Source organism: Ambystoma mexicanum, chromosome 1p (assembly GCF_040938575.1).
Source record: "Ambystoma mexicanum isolate Mex_15411 chromosome 1p, UKY_AmexF1_1, whole genome shotgun sequence".
In the NCBI taxonomy this organism is placed as follows: Eukaryota; Metazoa; Chordata; class Amphibia; order Caudata; family Ambystomatidae; genus Ambystoma; species Ambystoma mexicanum.
Window position 1 is genome coordinate 601,172,118 of NC_090921.1, and position 18,368 is coordinate 601,190,485.

The following is an 18,368-nucleotide window of genomic DNA, read 5'->3' on the forward strand; positions in this document are numbered from 1 at the left end:
CTTCCATATATATTGAGAGCCCCATCAGTTCTTCTATTGTTCTCTCTTCAATATAACAGTCGGGTGCTTGCGCATTCGCTTGTGGTGTTGCTGCACCAATTTTTTCCTGCTGTGGTGATTTTGGCTTCAGCTGCTTTTTCTTTAACTCAATTTGTAGGTTCTCCTTTGTTGGAATTGACAAGTTTCTCAAAAAAGCATGTGATCCTCTTTGTCTTTTGTATTTGGGGAGTACTCCCTTTTTTGTGGTTTCTTTGATAGTGATGTCTTATTTCCCTTTGTAAAGATCCCTTATGCTTCGGGACCTTTCGAGTACGTATTTATTTTATTGGTGTTCTTTATGTTTCTGTGATCTTCTTTTGGTTTCATCGCTGCTTTATCCACCTTTGCAGTGGAAGGCTCTTCTCTCAAATCGATCAGGTTCTCTTCAGTAAAGTGATGTGCATTTCTTTCTGCGCTGGGTGCTCTTTCCTCCCTTTTATTTGCCTTATTTGATCCACTGTTATTCTCGTGTCTCTGCGGTTGTATTGGCTCATTTCGTAGTTTATGATTTGGCAATTCTTCCGTGATGGTTTTCTGATGTTTGTTATTTGATGTCATCATTGTAATCAGAGCATGTGTCAGGTCTGTTTTTTCAGCTCTGTCACTCCGTGCAATATCAAATAATCTCGTTTGCCACATATGGCTAGCTTGAGCTTCCAACTCCAATCGTTCTTGTATTTTATTCGTACATGATTCTAGGAATATTTGTTTGGAATGTATTTATGTGCGTAGAGTCGTTTGATCCTTTAACGTCTCCGTTAGTGCGTCTTGTAATTTCATATATGGGATCAATGATTGTGATGTAGTTGTTATTAGCATATTTTGTAATCCAGCATTGACGTTGGGATTGGTGTTATTTCCTGGTTATGGATAGATTTGCATCTACCTTTATTGAGTGAGGGCTCTTCTTCTTGGTAGGGCCTTCCTTTTTGATCTGCATGCAAAGCATGCAGGTGGTGCTGTTTTCTGTCGCTGCTTTTAATATTTTGTTCATTCTGAACTTGTTCGTTTTCAGTCAGTCGATCAGGACTCAGTGCTTCTCTTTCTTCTCTCTGTGCAGGGGGATGTATATTTCCAAAGACTTCTCATCTTTTTTCATGATTTCTCATGAGATTTCTGTTATGTCTAATGACAATCTCGCTGCTTTGGGGTTTGTCTGCTCAGTCGTTTTTTTCGCAGGTTGTTGTGAGTGTCTTCGGCTCTCATACAGAGCTTGCCATTTCCTTTGAGCTTGTATTGCTTTTTCTTGCCGGGTTAATTATTTTCTCTCTTTTGATGGCATATCTTTTTGTGTGTTATATGCTTTTTCATTGGTGGTGCCCATCACGGGCACATTCCTTTCTGATTTGCTGCTGGAAGGGTCCCACGCCGCACTGACTTCCAAATTTGTTAATTGGTCCCTTCTCCTCTTTTCATCTTCAGTGAATTTGTCCGCAAATTTGATTGGCGTTATCTTTGTGCCATACATTGGGTTAGCATTTTCCTAATTCCTCCCTTTTTGTTCGTGTTCGGCTTTTTCGTTTTCCATCGCTCTGTTTTCCTCCTCTTTGCTCATTGTCATGATTTCCTCTTGCTCAATATTATCTTTTTTTGCAGTGCCTTGATGTTGTGGCACTTTATACATTGGACTTGTGGCACCTGATGGTTTAATGGTTTATTCTCTGCATCATTTCCTGTACGTTTTTTTTTCTCCCATGCACGGGCGTACTCCGCATTTGTGGCTTCTGGTCACTTTCTTTTGGTATGTTGTTATGGCCTGAAATGGATGTATTCGGTATTTCTGTTGGGCTTATTTCACTTTCTTTTGGCGTTTCTCCATGACATGGAGTAGTCACATCTGTTAACTCTTTTCCTGTATTTTGATGTGCATTTGTACTTTCAACATTCAGGCTCGGAGTCTCCATAGTTTTTTCCATAGCCTCGTCTGTGGCGGGGTCATTTTTCTATTTCTTTCGCGCTGTAATGTGCGCATCTTTCCTTCTTGTTTGATTGTAGCTGCCGGAGCTTTATTGATGGGCGGGACCATTTGCCACCAATCTTTGTTTTGTTTCAGCTCCACGTAGTAGCTCCAACATCACTCACAATGCTCCCTGCTCTCCTCGGCTCTGCCTCTGAGAACTGCAGCAACCCGGAAAACGGTTGTTTCCACCCAGCACCAGTCGCGCCGGGCCACGCCGCAGCGTCCCAGCGCCGAACGAAATCGCCGCAACACGGGGTGCGAGCTCAAAGATAATTTCGTTTTCTTTCTTTGCGTTCTCTCGCGTGCTTACTGGGACTGCTTTTTAGAGCATATGAATTTCAGGGATTTCAGTGGGTCGTCACCTGCCGGCGTCTGTGTATATGTGAAGATCTTTCCTAACGAACTATTCAGAGCGCTGGTGGATCAAAGGCTGGAATGCCCGCAGTCTCCACCTGCGTTCTACAGATTTTAAATACAGCAGTATGTAACCACATAGATTCATATGCTACTAGCAGAAGTTCTTTGGGGGCGCTGTTTATTCTCCGGCTTTCAAATTGGGAGATTTGGTTAAATCTTACCTCTCCGGAAGTTTCCTCTCATGCCTCAGTTTGCGATTCTCTCATCCTCTGATTCTCTTTGTTGTTAGCGGGTTAGGCAAGTTCTATGGAGTAACACAGCTCGGGGGTCCGTCCACGCCCGGACTGCCCAGACTGTGTCACGCTCACGACCGCACTCCGGGGCCCGCTCCGCGGTATGATGGTGTTCAAGTACTGCTATGCTCCTCCTCCTCCAACAGCAGAAAACAGCGTAGAAAGACTTGGTTCTGTACACTTATAGAAAAGAGTGGACTGCCCAGACTGTGTCACACTCACGACCACACTCCGCCTGGCTAGTGATTCAAAGGCTTCACATGAAACTCGCCCGAGGAGACAATTGTTTGCAAATAAACCGAGCTCTAAAGTTTCCCATGTCCATGTGTGATAAGGCCATCCAGTCCTGTTTTTCCCTTTTGGTTTCTGGGACTTGTAAGTGTGTGTTTCCCATTTCAAATTTAGGAAAACTACAAGTCCCAGAATTCTAAACCAAAACAGGACTGGGTGACCTCAAATAAGTGATCTTGCTAGCTGTTTTTATTACTGCTAAAAACCTTGGGAATGCCAGAGCTGAAGTACCAATAATCCCTCCAAAATGTAGTAAAGATCTAATCCAAACTAAGTCCAGCACACTCCAAATGCACCTTTAACTCACACTACATCCCACCATCACAAGAAAAACTCTACCTGTTGCATGGATCTGTGCTACCTAACATTTGAAGCAGGTGTTGTGAAGTAGTGGTTTAGTGTGAGTTAATGTTAGACTTGCTGTGTGTTCTACTTTGCTTGGTTTAGGGAAGTAGTGTGTTAGGACTATCTGTTACTATTATCTGAAATTGGCTTTCCCCAAAACACTACCTTTTTAAACACAGCAACGTTCCTTCTTTTTTTAAACAGTGCTGTCTTTTCCTGCTGACTTCCCCCATTTTAAAGGTGTTTCTGTTTCACTGTACATTTCGACCATATGTTATGTTCGTGATGTTTTGTGGTGTTTTGCAGGTTTTTTCCACTGGCATGTATTATCATTCTGAAACTGTGATGTTTTCATCCTGTCATTCCGAACTTTATTACTTTTTCCATTCATGCACGTTGGTGTCAATCCAGACCTACCGCGGATGTACAAATATATCAATGAATACCTCAGGTTTGGCTGTTACAAATTATACAGCTTTCTCGTCAAGGTAAGAGTCAACAATATCTAAACTTGAAGTGCGCAGTTCTGTGATATTATGTTTTCCAGCAGACAAACAGCAAGGAAAAACGTGACACAAAACCCACAGGATGGTCTACTGCAGCAAACGCACAGTAGCAATACCATAAATGCACAGCAGTGTCACATTGATAAAAGAAAATGAAAACAAAAATTCAAATGAAAAACATACCACGAAATGCAAAAGATGATCGGCCGTGCCCGACATTCAGTAGGGCTACCGTACATGTGCAGTAGGGTCGGAGGGACAAAATATAATAGAAAAACATCTGTAGCTCCCAATGCACATGTAGACACCCCTATTCATGCAGTAGGGCGTGAGGGACAAAATGGTATGGAAAAAAATACAGCAAAATGAAAAATCCCAAGATGATCTGCCACATTTAATATGCAGTAGGGAAGTTTTTTTTACTACATTTCACACCCTACAATGACTAATATTGAAGGTGCACACAAGGACACAGATAAAAGCAGCATGCAATCAAAGTACAAAAGACTTAACATTATTAAAATTACTAACACATTGCTAATAATCCAAAAAAGAGAGTTAATATTCAAAAAATATTTTTGTGTTAAATAATAGGTCGTGGGGCCAATTCATGGAATTATTTGCGTGGGAAATAGGGAACTTGCGTGCCAAACTACTGTGAAATCCCATAAATCGATTCATGGAATCGAATGATCGAATGCGCAGGACTTTTCCAGGACTTGCATGGAGTTCGCGCAGGCTCTGCACGTCTCTGCGAGCCGTCGAGAGCTCTGCGAGCTGAGCGAGACACCACACAGAGCGTCGGCGTGACTTGCGCAGAGGGCTGGGAAGGGGTCGGAACACAGAAAATGAGGAAGAACATGCAAAAAGGTGGGCATTACAAGGGCCGGCCCTCACGCAGTCCCTCGCACGCCCACATTTGTGCCAAACAACACGGTTTCATGGAACCAGCCGCGCAGCTTCTTGTCATGGAAATGGCCATGCAAATCCCTCCATCACTATGCCACCTTAAGGCAGGCGTAAGGACACTTGTGAATAGGATTCACAGTGTGGAGGTGGGTTTGCATGTCGGATTTAGGGGTGGGTCAACGCAACCAGGGTTCCTATCTAACTTGAGGATTTCCATATGCAGGGTAGTAGGCGTAAGGACACTTGTGCATAGGATTCACAGTGTGGAGGTGGGTTTGCATGTCGGATTTAGGGGTGGGTCAATGCAACCAGGGTTCCGATCTAACTTAGGGGTGTGCATATGCAGTGTAGCAGGGTGCAAGAATGATTTACGGGGGTTCGCACACAGATTTTCTGAGTTTAACCAAAAGTATCATGAAGTATCACGTGCATGTTGTCAGGGTGCTAGCAACAGTTATGGGGGACCCTGTGCATGGTCTCCGAGGTGCACGCCTGCTTGCGCAGGACCCCACGCACTGGCTGACAGGTGCATGTATACGTGCCCGGGCAGCACGCAAAGATGACTGTTCTGGCTGTTTGTACTTTGCGTGAGGGTGTGTCGGGGCGCTGCGGAGCGCGAATACGGTTACTTTGCGCAGTGGATTCCATGAATATACAGGGTACGCCTTTTTTATTCTGCGCACAGGCTCACGCTGTCATTCTCGGCATGCAGTAAATGTGAGAGAAATGCGCCCTTTTACATGAATCGGGCCCCTAAATCTTTATGTTGTCTTTTCCATTCTTTATAGACTTTCAGCTTTTATAGGAGGGAGCCTTCAAACGTTTTGAAATGATGCTTTCCCACGCATGCATATGCATACATGTATCATTGGTGTATTGATATTAATGAAGCATGCAGATATGAGCGATCCAGTGCTTTACCTTTTGATCTTCCCAAATGTAAATTTCTCAAAAGTATGCATTTTTAGTATCAATAAAACTTTCTTTGGAACAGGATAATGTCAGCGGTTACATAAATTCAAATAAATACGTAAGGAATAACTTACTTCCACATTACACGAGAACCGTCCACCCAGTACCACAGGCCTTCCGTTCCTTCATCGGAATATCCAATCCAATATTTGATGTAATTTCCTCCATTCATCTTGCTACTAATAAAAACCTTAGTAAAGAAAGAGCTCATGAGTGCCCAGATGCATAACAGCAGGCATCCTGGTTGGGGCTGGACGTGCCAACCTACCAAACAATACAAATCCAGTCTGGTGTTCAGGATATCTAAGATGAAGGCCAAGGTAAGAAATGTACATATGATTAATGTAATAGCACATATTATGTGTTTTCATAATTAGAGACCGACTGGATTTTGCAGATCAGTGGCCAGTCCTAACCCTAATCCACCCAGGTCAGTAAAATAATGAAAAGAAGCGGAAAGCCCATTGGCAAACAGATCATGATTGCACATTCATACTGAACATAGATAGCCTTTTACAGTAGGTAGCGTGTGGCCTAGCAAAGAATCATCGATGACTTTGATATGTTCAATTATTGGACATCCTCCAACTTCGCGCCCTAGGCTAAATGCGTCATCGGGACATCTTTTTGGAGTGTGTTACTGTTGTTTTGGACACCGGAAGAAAGTTGTAACGCTGGACCTAAGACACCTGCTCCCATTGTTGTTTTTGGTGCACATTGGTGGCGCAGCTTCGGGAAAATATTCCAGAACCAATCACCAGACAGAAGAGGGAAGAGAAAGTGGTTTTAAGAAGCAGAATATCTGGTTGGCATGATAACTGGCAATTTCGTTGGCATGAACTCGACAATTCACTAGTTATTTCTAGTTACATTCTGCCATGTAATGGAAGGAGAGCTTGTTTAACTTTATGTCACCAAATCACAAACTCCGTAACATTAAGCCCCGTACCAGGGTGGAGAGAATCGCACAGTGATCCTACTAGCGTCTTTTGTCTTGTATTCTGGAGACGGGCTGCTGCACCCCCAGCCTCCGTACAGATGAACCTTTTCCAGTGTTTCCCTATTCCCTGACGAGCTCCCTGTCCCCAAATGCAGATCCGTGATGTTTTGCAATGTGGCAGCCCCCAAAAAACGCTGCCTGTTTTTTTAAGTGGCCCCAACCATCCCCTCAGAAGCACAGTGGTGTGAAGCTGGACAATCTTCATCTCTGTTTTTGCACTCTCTCCCCTTAGGTCCCAACACACCCTCAAGCCCTGCCCACTTGCTCTAGGCATGCCATAGAGCAGTTCCTGGACGGCAGAGGCACATGGTCCACTTTCGACTATCTCTCTGTCAGCTACTAAGACCCAGAAATACCAACACGCCACTCTACACCTCCATGCCACCCTAAACCATACCACACTAACAATGTGCCGCTCCACACCACCATCACTCCACACCACCACGTTTCACCACCACCACCACTATGCCCTACCATTCTTCACCACCACTCCACACTAGCATTCCACAGCACCACCACACCCCTAAATATCACAGCACCAGCGCCACATGTGTACACCTCCACATCTCTACACTGGCACACACACTCAACACCACTACCCCTGACCAACACACCACACCACTACTCCACACCACCTCCACTCAACACATTGTTCCACACCAATCCAAACCAACACTCCACGAGATGACTCCTGGCCAGCACTGTATACAATTACACTGCCATTCCTCTCCGCATCACCAACACCACACAAGCACCACCCCACCATCCCACGCCACAAATCCACACCACAAAAGTTTCCTCGAGCGGACGTCATGAAAAAAGAAATGCCATCCATGGTGGCGTTCATTGTGAAATTTGCCAACTGTTTAGAACCAGGTTTATTAGCAAGAACATGACTGTCACAAGCAGATCTGGAGGATCTGGCGCAGGAGGAAAGCAGAGGAAAATAAAGTCTTCCCATCAAGGACTCGGTGGGATGGTGAACAAGCTGATGATGGAGGTGGTCTACCACCTGTTCAGAGCACTGATCAGCGAAACCTTGGGGGCAGGAGGAAGCAGCGGATCACTAGCAGTGTTGCCACAGTGATTGCACATCCCTGCATAGTGGCAGACAGCCACAAAACATGGGCTCACCTGCGGGGGAGGATAAGGTGCTCAGGCATACACATGATTGGAGAGGACACACAGGAGCCATTGGTGCTTTTGGAAAGCGGTGGCTGGGGCCACAAACCCAGCATCAACATTTGGTATTTGGAGCCCCTCATGCACATACTCCATGGCATTGACATGACATGCTTGGCCTGCTGAAGCTGACATCATTCCTGGGCTGGTCACAGCTGAAGACACACATGTCCAAAGCAGTAGTACAGATTCCGGAATGGTGACAGGACATCAGGACTGGCCAGACTTCTCCAGGATACCAAGGGGCATCTTGTCATGTGTGCCCACCAATGCCACGCATTAACGCATTAATACAAATACCACCCTGAGATATATATATATATATATATATATATATATATATATATATTCCAAAAACATGTCAGGAAAGGATGCAGGATAACCAGTTTGTTACCTCCACCTTTAACCATAACTATGCCCAAGCACTCAAGACCAGTTACTGAGTTTAAAAGTTTCTTTATTTATCAAAAGTAGTGCACAAATTCATTATAAAAGCATACAATACAATGTCTGGTCAGACCAGGCATAAAGCAACACTCACCCCAACGGGTGGAAAAACACCACGCGTTCCGCTCGACTCGCGAGCTTCTTCAGGCTTATAGTTGATTCCAACTGGTGATTTCTCGTTGTTAAATAGCCTCGCTGGCCGAGTGTTAGGCTCCTCCCATGATTTGCTTGCACGTCATGTGATCACCAGTGAGATGTTTACTATGACAGAACTCTATGGTTCAGTATGGTGGTAAATCCACCATCTTGAAGTGTGTCATTATTCAATACAGCTTATAAGTATAAGTTGCTAAAAGCTGGTGTATAATGGCCAACTTAGTAGTTAGCCATAACGTGCATACAGCAAACATGGGAGGGGTCCAATCCCCATGCCCAAACGATAATGCAATGCAGCAACTTCATTCCGAGATTTAGCGCCAGTGTGCTGCTATAATAATCGTTACCTCACCCTGCAAGAAAATAATTTCCTCAGGGTGTGGAAAACAATCTGCATGATGGAATGAGTGCAAGAAAGCGGATGCAGCTGCCCCTATTAAACCTCAATCGTGCTCGCTCACACAAAACAGACATATGCACTGAGACCATACAATCACTAGTACTGTAGTATTTGACATAGGACAACATGCACTAGCACTTTCTCCTCTTCATGTCAATGCATTATTTTATCATTCATGCATTTGCAAAAGCCCGATGAATTTTAAGACCACTAGGACCATAATGCACTGTATCTAGTCTCACAATATATTGTTTTTCCAGTAATGCACATGCATAAATTGGTGAGTTCTGCAATTTACAGAACTAATTAGTACTGTGCGCTGATATGGAATGTACTAAAATGGTTGCATTAATGAGGCAGAGCGCAGTTTCTAGGCTAACTTTCGTTTTTCTAAGATATATATATATGTATATTACATGGACGCGGTAGCGTCCATGTAGTTATGGTTAAGTTGGTGTTTCCATAGGAAGAGCACTTTTTGGGTGGCTTATAACTTCGCTCCCTCTGGACGAATCCTCACCAACCTTTGCAAAAAAAGTATATGGCCCAGTCTGAATATTTTTGCAAAGTTTGGAGAGGTTTGGTCCAGGGGGGGCAAAGTTATAGGGAGGGTCCCAAAACTTTTGTTTTTTCCTATAGACATAATGGGAAAAAAACTTTGCGCATGGCTACAGCCCGAACCACTGGACGGATTTACACCAAATTTGCGGCAGGAGCGGTGGCTTGGTCCCGAAAGCGTCCAGTAGTTTTTAAAAAAATTGACCAAAATGTAAGCCAAAAAAATTAGTGATATCTGTGTTTGCTTCGCGGACGGACTTCCCTGTTCGCTCCGCGGACAGCACCCCGATTGGCCCATGGGCTTGCGGCATGTCCGCGGACATGCGACGTGTTCGCAATATGCCCTTTCAGCACAATCTCTGTCTGTCAAGGTAAAAAACAAATAGAACCTTGTACTGGGAGTCGTGGGCATCTCCGGGCCGCGAGAAAAAAATGGAAGCAGCTGACCTTCACTGTGAACGAGCATAAATGCTTACTTTGCAACATTCTGTGTAAAGCCATCTGTGAAAACTTGCTGTTTACACTACATCTTTGTATATTGTTTGCGTGCTAATAAAAAAAGTTTGTTTAAGGGACGTCATGGTTCCAAGTAAAGCCGAAAAACCCCTGAAATTCGCCAGTTATGGTACGCTAAGCAACCATAACTCGCGCCACCACTGTGCACTGCTAAGACTAACACCCAGGACATCAAAGATGACATCGCAAATGTCATTGATGACATCACTGTTGACATCACATGTGCATTTACTTTTCATGAAATTTGTGTACTAGGGATTTTTATTATAATGTTGCGAAAAAAGTGTCAAGGATCATTGCAATACATATCATACCGTAATTAGTGCTTTGAACGATGCATTGATATAAATAGCATTGTATTATGGGGTTCTATCTAGTATACTGAGCTACTAATGGAGAAATATAGCATTGTGTGCAGCATACAAGATGAAAGTATAATATTTGTAATGTTAATATGTTGAATAATGAAATGATAATTGTCCTGAAATGTTCGAAAATAAACAAAATGGGGGTGTTCTGAGGACGTTCTTTGTATTGTGTGACTGCTTAGCTGTATGCAATGAGGGAATGGCACAGAGAGTAAAGTGGAAATAGTAGAAGGGGTGTCGAAGAGTTACGCGGTCCGCGGACACCGCGGCTGTCCGTGGACAGGGCGTGCTACATCCGGGGTTTTCCAGCAAATCCAACATGGAAAGAAGACTGTACGGATTAGCCAATCAGATGTCGAGGTTGTGGATTTGTGTTGAAAGAGACTGTGTGTGGTGAAGATGGCAGAAGTAGAGAAAGTCAGGGTGTTGGTGCTTGGAGATATGTTTGTGCATGGTTTACAACAGTACGCTCGATGCAGGCATGTTGAAAAGAACTTTGATGTGAAAGGAGTGGAGGTGGTGTGGAGCACTGTGCCTGATTGCAATGTACAGGGAATTGTACAAGTTTGTGAGGATATGGCCACGATGAACAGTCCGCATGTGGTAGTTTTCCACTATGGTGCTTTCCATTTTGGCAACGTCAGTGCCCCTACTTTGTTGGCTGATTTGGAATGCTTGGTTCAAGCCGTAATGAAGATCCTTCCAAATGCGAAAGTAATTTTTTCTGGATTACTACCTAGGGCAATATGGGACAATAGTTCAGTTTTTTGTCCTCAGCAAAACATTGCTAGGTGTGTCATCAACCGAGGCATGTGTGCCTTCATGCTTAGAGCTGGTATGTTCTTCTGTAATAATGAGAATATTGATGCCAGTAATACTGTTAATTTTAAAGAAGATGGCATCTCTTTATTTTTTACGGGAAATGCCTTTCTATTTTGGAATGTAAGGGTTGCTTTGGAGAAGGTTATGTGAAGATTTTAGGAGTAAAGTAAGAAAAAAAACAAGAAAAAAAATACAAAATAACAGGTGTCTGTCAAGCATCTGTAAAAAACCCCCCCAAAAAACGGCTCTTTTCAGAGCCAACTTCAAAGGGGAAATGGGGCACACTATTTACATTTACATTCACCACGCTCAGATTCTTGATAGGTCCGCGGACATGGCGGTAGTCCGCGGACATCAAAATCAATACATGGGGGTTCAGTATGTTCTATGTTACATGTATATGAAGTCAGGGATATTATGGTTAAGTTGCGCTACTAAAAACCTATGAAATTCAGTGAAAAAACTTTGTTAAAGGGACGTTATGGTTAAGTTGCGCTACTAAAAACCTATGAAATTCAGTGAAAAAACTTTGTTAAAGGGACGTTATGGTTAAGTTGCGCTACTAAAAACTTATGAAATTCAGTGAAAATAACTTTGTTAAAGGGACGTTATGGTTCAAAGTAAAACTGAAAAACCCCTGAAATTTGGCAGTTATGGTAAGATAAGCAACCATAACTCGCGCCACCATGCACTGCTAACACTAACACCCAGGACATCAAAGATGACATCACAAATGTCATTGATGACATCACTGATGACATCACATGTGCATTTACTTTTCATAAAAACTCTGTACAAGGGATTCTTATAATGCTGACTAAAAACTGTCAAGGATCATTGGGATAAATATCATGAGCTAATTAGTGCATTAAGCAATACATTGATATAAATAGCATTCTATTATGAAGTTCTATCCAGTATACTAAGCTACTCATGCAGAAACATAGGCAGTGTGTGCAGCATACATGATGAAGGTGCCATATTCATAATCTTGCCATGTTGAATAGTGAAATGATAACTGCTTTCTTATTAGAGTTTTGCGTACTGTGAAACATGTAATAAGTAGATAATAAAACCCACTTAATACATAATTATTACAGACAAAACACAAAGAGACAACAACACATACAAATATGAGTATATACAGGACAGTGAAGTAAACAAAGCAGAAGTAGTACCAGAAAGAGTTCATAACTGATTGTCTTTATGCAGAGAAACTATTGCTCTGTTTCAAAGCTGCTACTTACCATATGTATGTGTATCACATGATGTGACTGCACCCAAAGGAAAGGAGAGTGAGTATAATGTATACAAATATGAGCATATACAGGGAAGGTAGAGTAATAAAAATAAAACTATGAGAAAGTGCTGATAACCCTAATGATTATCTTCATGCACAGAAAGGGTTGCTCTCTTTCAAGCCTGTGTCTTCCGCTATGTATATGTTTCATATGATGTGACTTGACCCTCAGTCTACAAATATAGTACCTTTTCAATTTTTACTTCCTGACTGTTACTGAAGAAAACTATGTGGCTTAGATATGTCAGTAAAGGAAAAAAAGGGAGAGCCAGCCATGTGATGTCATCAGTGATTTCATCAATGACATTTGTGATGTCATCTTTAATGTCCTGGCTGTTAGTATTAGCAGTGCACGGTGGCGCGAGTTATGGTTGCTTATCTTACCATAACTGCCGAATTTCAGGGGTTTTCCGGGTTTACTTTGAACCATAATGTCCCTTTAACAAAGTTTTTTTTCACTGAATTTCATAAGTTTTTAGTAGCGCAACTTAACCATAACGTCCCTTTAACAAAGTTTTTTCACTGAATATTTTATATATATATATATATATATATAATATATATAAATAGTGCCCTGATGCCCCTGGGCCGGACGGTGCACGTTATAAATAAAATACAAATACACTGTAACAACCATTTCTGTTGAAGCATGCCATGTGGGGATCCATTCTGCAGCCCTGAAAAACGCAGGTTGATAGGTACCCCACTTCCAACACCTGCCAAACACGCAGTTACACCTCACAGAGACCAAAATGCTGAAGCCAATTAGATCAGCATGTGCCACTGCTGCATATTTGTAGGAGCAAAGCCATAGGCAAACATGCCATGTCATATGGGTATGTATGTAGCAGTCATGAGGGCAGGGTGGTGTAAGAGGCAGGTGGGACCCCTGTAGTACTGATGAGCAGATGTGAAGGTCTACATACCTGAGTGAACACATGGGTCTCTAAAGTGAGGGACAACAGATCGTATGCTGCTGTACAGCGTGGTGTCAGTCAAGCCAACATCCCTCATTCAGCGAGTGTAAGCGTAGGACAGTTTGACATCAACCCAGGTGGATGAGAGGAGTGACCCATGCGGCATGCCATGCAGTGTGCCAATGGCTGAAAGCCAATGCATAGGGGGAGGTAAGATCAGGAGGACATGATTAGGGAACCCACGGGTGCAGGGCAGAGGTGCAGTACCCATTTGTGGTCACATGGGCATTCTGCAAGTGCATGCACAGTGGTATACAGTAAGTAGCCAGGTTTGATATAGTGGTGAGGAAGATGTCCTAATACAATCAACATCATTCACCTCAATGTGTACACAGTGGCTGTGGGGGCATCATACACAGACAGTAGACATGAACTCATGAGGGTGGAAACCCAATGAGTGTGATCACCCATCAACTGAGCCATAATGGCATTAGTGTATCAGAAAGGCATCAATGTACCCCATGGGGTAATTTAGGCTTGTGATAGGGGTCATGCATCACTATATTCACCAACCCCTGTGATGCATAGGTCCAATGGTCACCAAATTAGTAACAACAGCAGTCTATTGTGACTGCATGACTTATCATCTGTAAATCAGAACATCATCCCACCTGTGCTTGTAGACATTGACCCAGTGGAAGGCACCATGACATCACCCAGTCAGCATAGGGTGACTCAGCATCAACACGCATGGGCAGAATGGAGAGTTGCTGGGGGGGTAGCTAAGGGGGCTATAGCCCCTGGTCTTTTGGTTGTAGCCCCGGATAGAATCTCAGGAGCTACAACCAAAAGGCTAGCTAGCCCCCAATCCCGACAGTTCCGACATTAGCGTAGCACCAGGTCTTTTCCAGACCTAGCAACACCCCTGCGTATGACCAACCACACCGGACACCATGACATTGTCTGTGGGAAAGGGCTGTGTCTTCTTGATGTCTGATCGCACACAAAACATTAAGGGGCCTCACTTTCCAGACACATGAAATACATATTCAGCTCAAATGGTATGTTTTGCAGGCACACCTCCCATTCACCATGTCCAGCACCTAACTGTGCATTGTATGCTTATTCAAAAGGAGAGTTGGCGAATGAGCAGTTGGTGACCTCAAACCACCATCAGATTTTCCCAGCCAGACAACCTGCCTCCATTCCCAAAACCACGTCTATCACTGTCCAACCTACATCCACTGCCACCATCATGCCGGTCATTGCCCTAGGTCAAACAGCCACTGATGGAGACGCCACCACAGTCACCATAGAAGTGGCAAATGCTGTGGATCTGGGTCTGCTATCTGGACCTAATCGATATGATAAGAAAGCTGTATACCTCAATCAGGGAGAGACTGAATGCCGATGGTCTTCTCTCTGCCCCCATGCCAACTGAGCGGGACCTGAAACAGGGATGTGTTTTTCCCCCGCTAGTCTTCAATGATTTTATATCTGACATTGAAGAGTCCCGTTGCAGGGCATGTTCTTTCCTGCCCTCATTGGGGCAGGTCGCGATGGGCTGGATCATTTATGGGAATCATCTAGTCTTGCTCGATTTAACCCCTGTTGAGATACAGCGGCAGATTGAGACACTCAAAAGCTATGCCATGCTAAGATAATAAAACCACCATTCTTACCTTTTGAGCTAAAAAATCGAAGAAAAACGATGCTCCTTTCAACTGGTTTCTTAGCCAGACTAAGCTTCTAGTGGTTGAAATCTAATGGAGTCCCTGCTTTAACCTACGGTGCTGATATTTGGTTTAGAAACTGTTTGCTGCGTTGGCCTAAAATCGATGGCCTTTTTTGGAGGTGAGTTCTGCACCTGCCATTAGGTACGCCCATCACTCACTGTGATACGGTTTGAGTCGGGCTTTACCTCATTAGAAGCTACAAGTGGAAGATGTTATCCCTATTTAGAAAAGTGATTATGGTCAATCTTGAACTGTCTACTCTCTGAACCATCATAGACGGTCTGTCGTCGCTGGTCTACTTATGCTAACTCCTTATTGACAACACTGGAAGTTGCTGTTGAAACACTGATGACTAATCCGAAGTGATAAAAAGAAACTATGGGGACGTGACTGGATTGTTACTATAGGTGAATGCAAGCAGGCCAAGCTTTTCTCCCAAATAGTGGTTGTTGAAAAAAAGCGTAATGTATTCCGTGAATATCTGGTAAAGTTTACCGACTGTAGATAAAGAATGCAATTCCTTAGACTCTCTTTACTCTACCAATAGACTACAGGGGGGTCGTTAGCAGGCACCAAGAGAAGAGCAAATCTGTAGAGTCTGAAGGATCAGAGTCTTTTGAGTCGCTTGTTCATCTACTAGCAGAATACCCCTGTAACGCTCACCTGGTTCCCACGGAGGCGCGGGCGTGGTCTGGACGGCAGTGGCCTCTTCGAAGGATACGTTCAGCACCCTGAAGATGGAGTGGGCTGGGTTCCCAAATCCGGCTTGTCTGGCTCGGATGAATACCCTTCTGTAAGCGAAAAGGAAGGGTTAATACTATGCGGGTTTTGTGTTGATCTCCCGTTCCCCTTCTCACCCTCCTTGCAACCCTTCTGTAATTCCCTGTGGAGACTCACCTTAGGGATTGAAAAGGCGAGCTCTCCATCCTGCTTCTGATGCAGGGGCGCGTTGGGATCCAGTTACGTCACTGGATAGTAAGTTCGAGTTCGCTTGTCTGTTCCGGTAAGTACCGTAAATGTTTATGGCAAGCTTGAGTCTAAACTGTTCCTCTTCTCTTTTGCAGGTAATGGAAGACTCCGGGCTGAGGGCGGTTTCCGTCGAAAACCTGATTTCAGGTGAGTTTTGGTGTAGGCCCACTACTGTCTTTTCCTTTCTCTTTTTCCTTAGGGGCCAGAGTTCGACAATGCCGAAGAAATGGAGCCGGTACGAAGCAGAAGCTGAGTCCGACCTGTAAGCTGGTGAGTTTAAAATAGTTTGTTTGCTACGGTTCTTGCATTCACTAATGTGATGTTTGCTTTTTCCCCATAGGGGCCGGGGTGCTGAAATGCCCAAGGAATGGCATTGACCCGAAGGTAAGAAGAATTTGCTTGGCGGGTAAGTGCTTCTTGGTTATTTTCCCCTTCTCACCTTGCTTTCTTCTCTTCGTCTCCCCGTAGGTGCTGGAATGCTGCAGGAGATCCGGATGGGCGTCGCAGAGCCGAAGGCGCCACGTGCAGTAAGAGAAGTGCGCCGAGATGTATGCGACGCGGTGAGTTTTTAAAATGATGTCTTTTTGCACGAACGTTGGCGCGCTGAATCCGGAATGCAGCTTTAACAGGTAAGGTTTCTTCTTCCCTTTTCTATCCTTAGGTATTTCCAGGATGCTGGCAGGGGTGGTCGAGGACTGGAGCAGGAGCAGGCATTGTGAGCGTCCAGCTGCTACGATTAGAACAACGCGAAGCGTGGTTTGCTGTCTGGGCGTGGCTTAAATAGCCTTTCAAGTAGTCCCAGGTATGTATCCTTCCACTGAAGGTATGTATCCTGCCACCAGCCACTCCCGTGTGGTTAAGTAGTTCCTTTTTCATCTGGAAGTTGTAGAATGATCTGCCACGTAAGGAAATTGCAGCATGGTCTGCCAGGTAAGTTTGCACCAAACACTATTCCTTCCATATCTTGTATGAGCCTGCCGCTGATGGTGCCAGGACTGTTATCCCTTATGAGCCTAACGCCAACGGCGCCAGGCCTGAGTCCAAAGAGCCCCTATCTGGGGTGGCTGGGACTTCCCTAGTATACATGTTGCCTGCCTCTGAGGGTGCCGGGCCGTGTCTGGCCCCTTGGAGGTAGGCATCATGACAACCCCTCCTAGAGGAAATTGCGATTTAAGCATTCTGGCCACCTGCTTTGTCATTTTAGAATAGTATCTTCTGAGGACTTCTTGACCCAGAGTATAGCAGGTTCTTTTATGAAATGGAAATTAGGGTAGTAGGTCCTTTAATCGCGGGATGTTTTTTCGCAGGGTTTTTTACAGCAGATTTTTAAACAACAAAAACTCTACATTTTTAGGGGGTTACAAAAATATATATTTGGGGTGTTGATGTTCGGGAAGATATACAAAATTAAAGGGGATGGTGGGTTTGGAGGGGACCCCCCAAAAATAAAAAATAAAACATTTGATGAGTTTTTTCATTAAAAAATCCGTGGTAAAAAACCCTGCGAAAAAACATGCAATGATGAAATGACAGGGAATCGAAATTAGCTGCTGTAAAGTTTTTAAACAAGCTGCTCTTCAATATGAAATGAATCAGATCTTCTTCTTGGTGTTTTTCCTTGTTTCTTCTCTCTTCTTTCTTTCTTCTATTAGTTAAAAGCGTATGAAATGCTTAATTGAATACTTACATAAACTGCCTTTTAAATGCAATGTTTACTGTTTAAATGTATTTAATGTTTCCTTACTTTGTTGAAACTTGTGTAAGGTTCTTTGAGCCCAATCACAATAATAATATTTAAAAAAGTGGCTTCTGCATCATGTTGGAAGACAAAATATAGTACCCTGCCGAGCTAGAGCACAGCTCCAAAGAGAACATTGCGCCACCACCCTCCACTCAACCACCAACACCACCTGCTGCTGCTGTTAGTGCTGACCACGTGAGTAATGAGCTGCATGGACATCCTTATATGGGTGAAGTGGTACTATGAGAGATGCCGAATTATGAGATGAAACTCACAAATAATGTAAGGTTAGTCGGAACACCAATTATACTGCTCTGAGCTCAATGTTCCTTTTTTTTAGAATATATTATTCAAGCGTCATTACAGTTTTCCAGTGCTCCCAAAATCATGAAGAGCCATGGCTAAGCTAACATGTGTTTCGACCATAAAGTCTTTTTCAGGGCTAAGTAAGCATTTTGCAGAATACACTTTAAAGTAGAATTCAGGATGTACTAGTTTTCCAATGATTGTAGCAAGTTTTTAGTATCACTTCAATCAGGGCACCCTGTGTGGTCCATCCGGCCACGTTCAGCGAATCTCAGCGC

The 18,368-nt window shown here is 43.8% G+C and overlaps 1 protein-coding gene across 1 annotated transcript in view; it reads right to left on the reverse strand.

The window, feature by feature from the left end:
* The window catches only part of LOC138576527 (galactose-specific lectin nattectin-like), a 188,362-nt gene that overhangs the window by 57,866 nt on the left and 112,128 nt on the right, over nucleotides 1-18,368 (reverse strand). Inside the window, exon 3 of the mRNA XM_069649561.1 lies at nucleotides 5,747-5,862. Within this exon, the coding sequence (XP_069505662.1) occupies nucleotides 5,747-5,862 (116 nt within the window). The remainder of the gene's footprint in view (nucleotides 1-5,746; nucleotides 5,863-18,368) is intronic.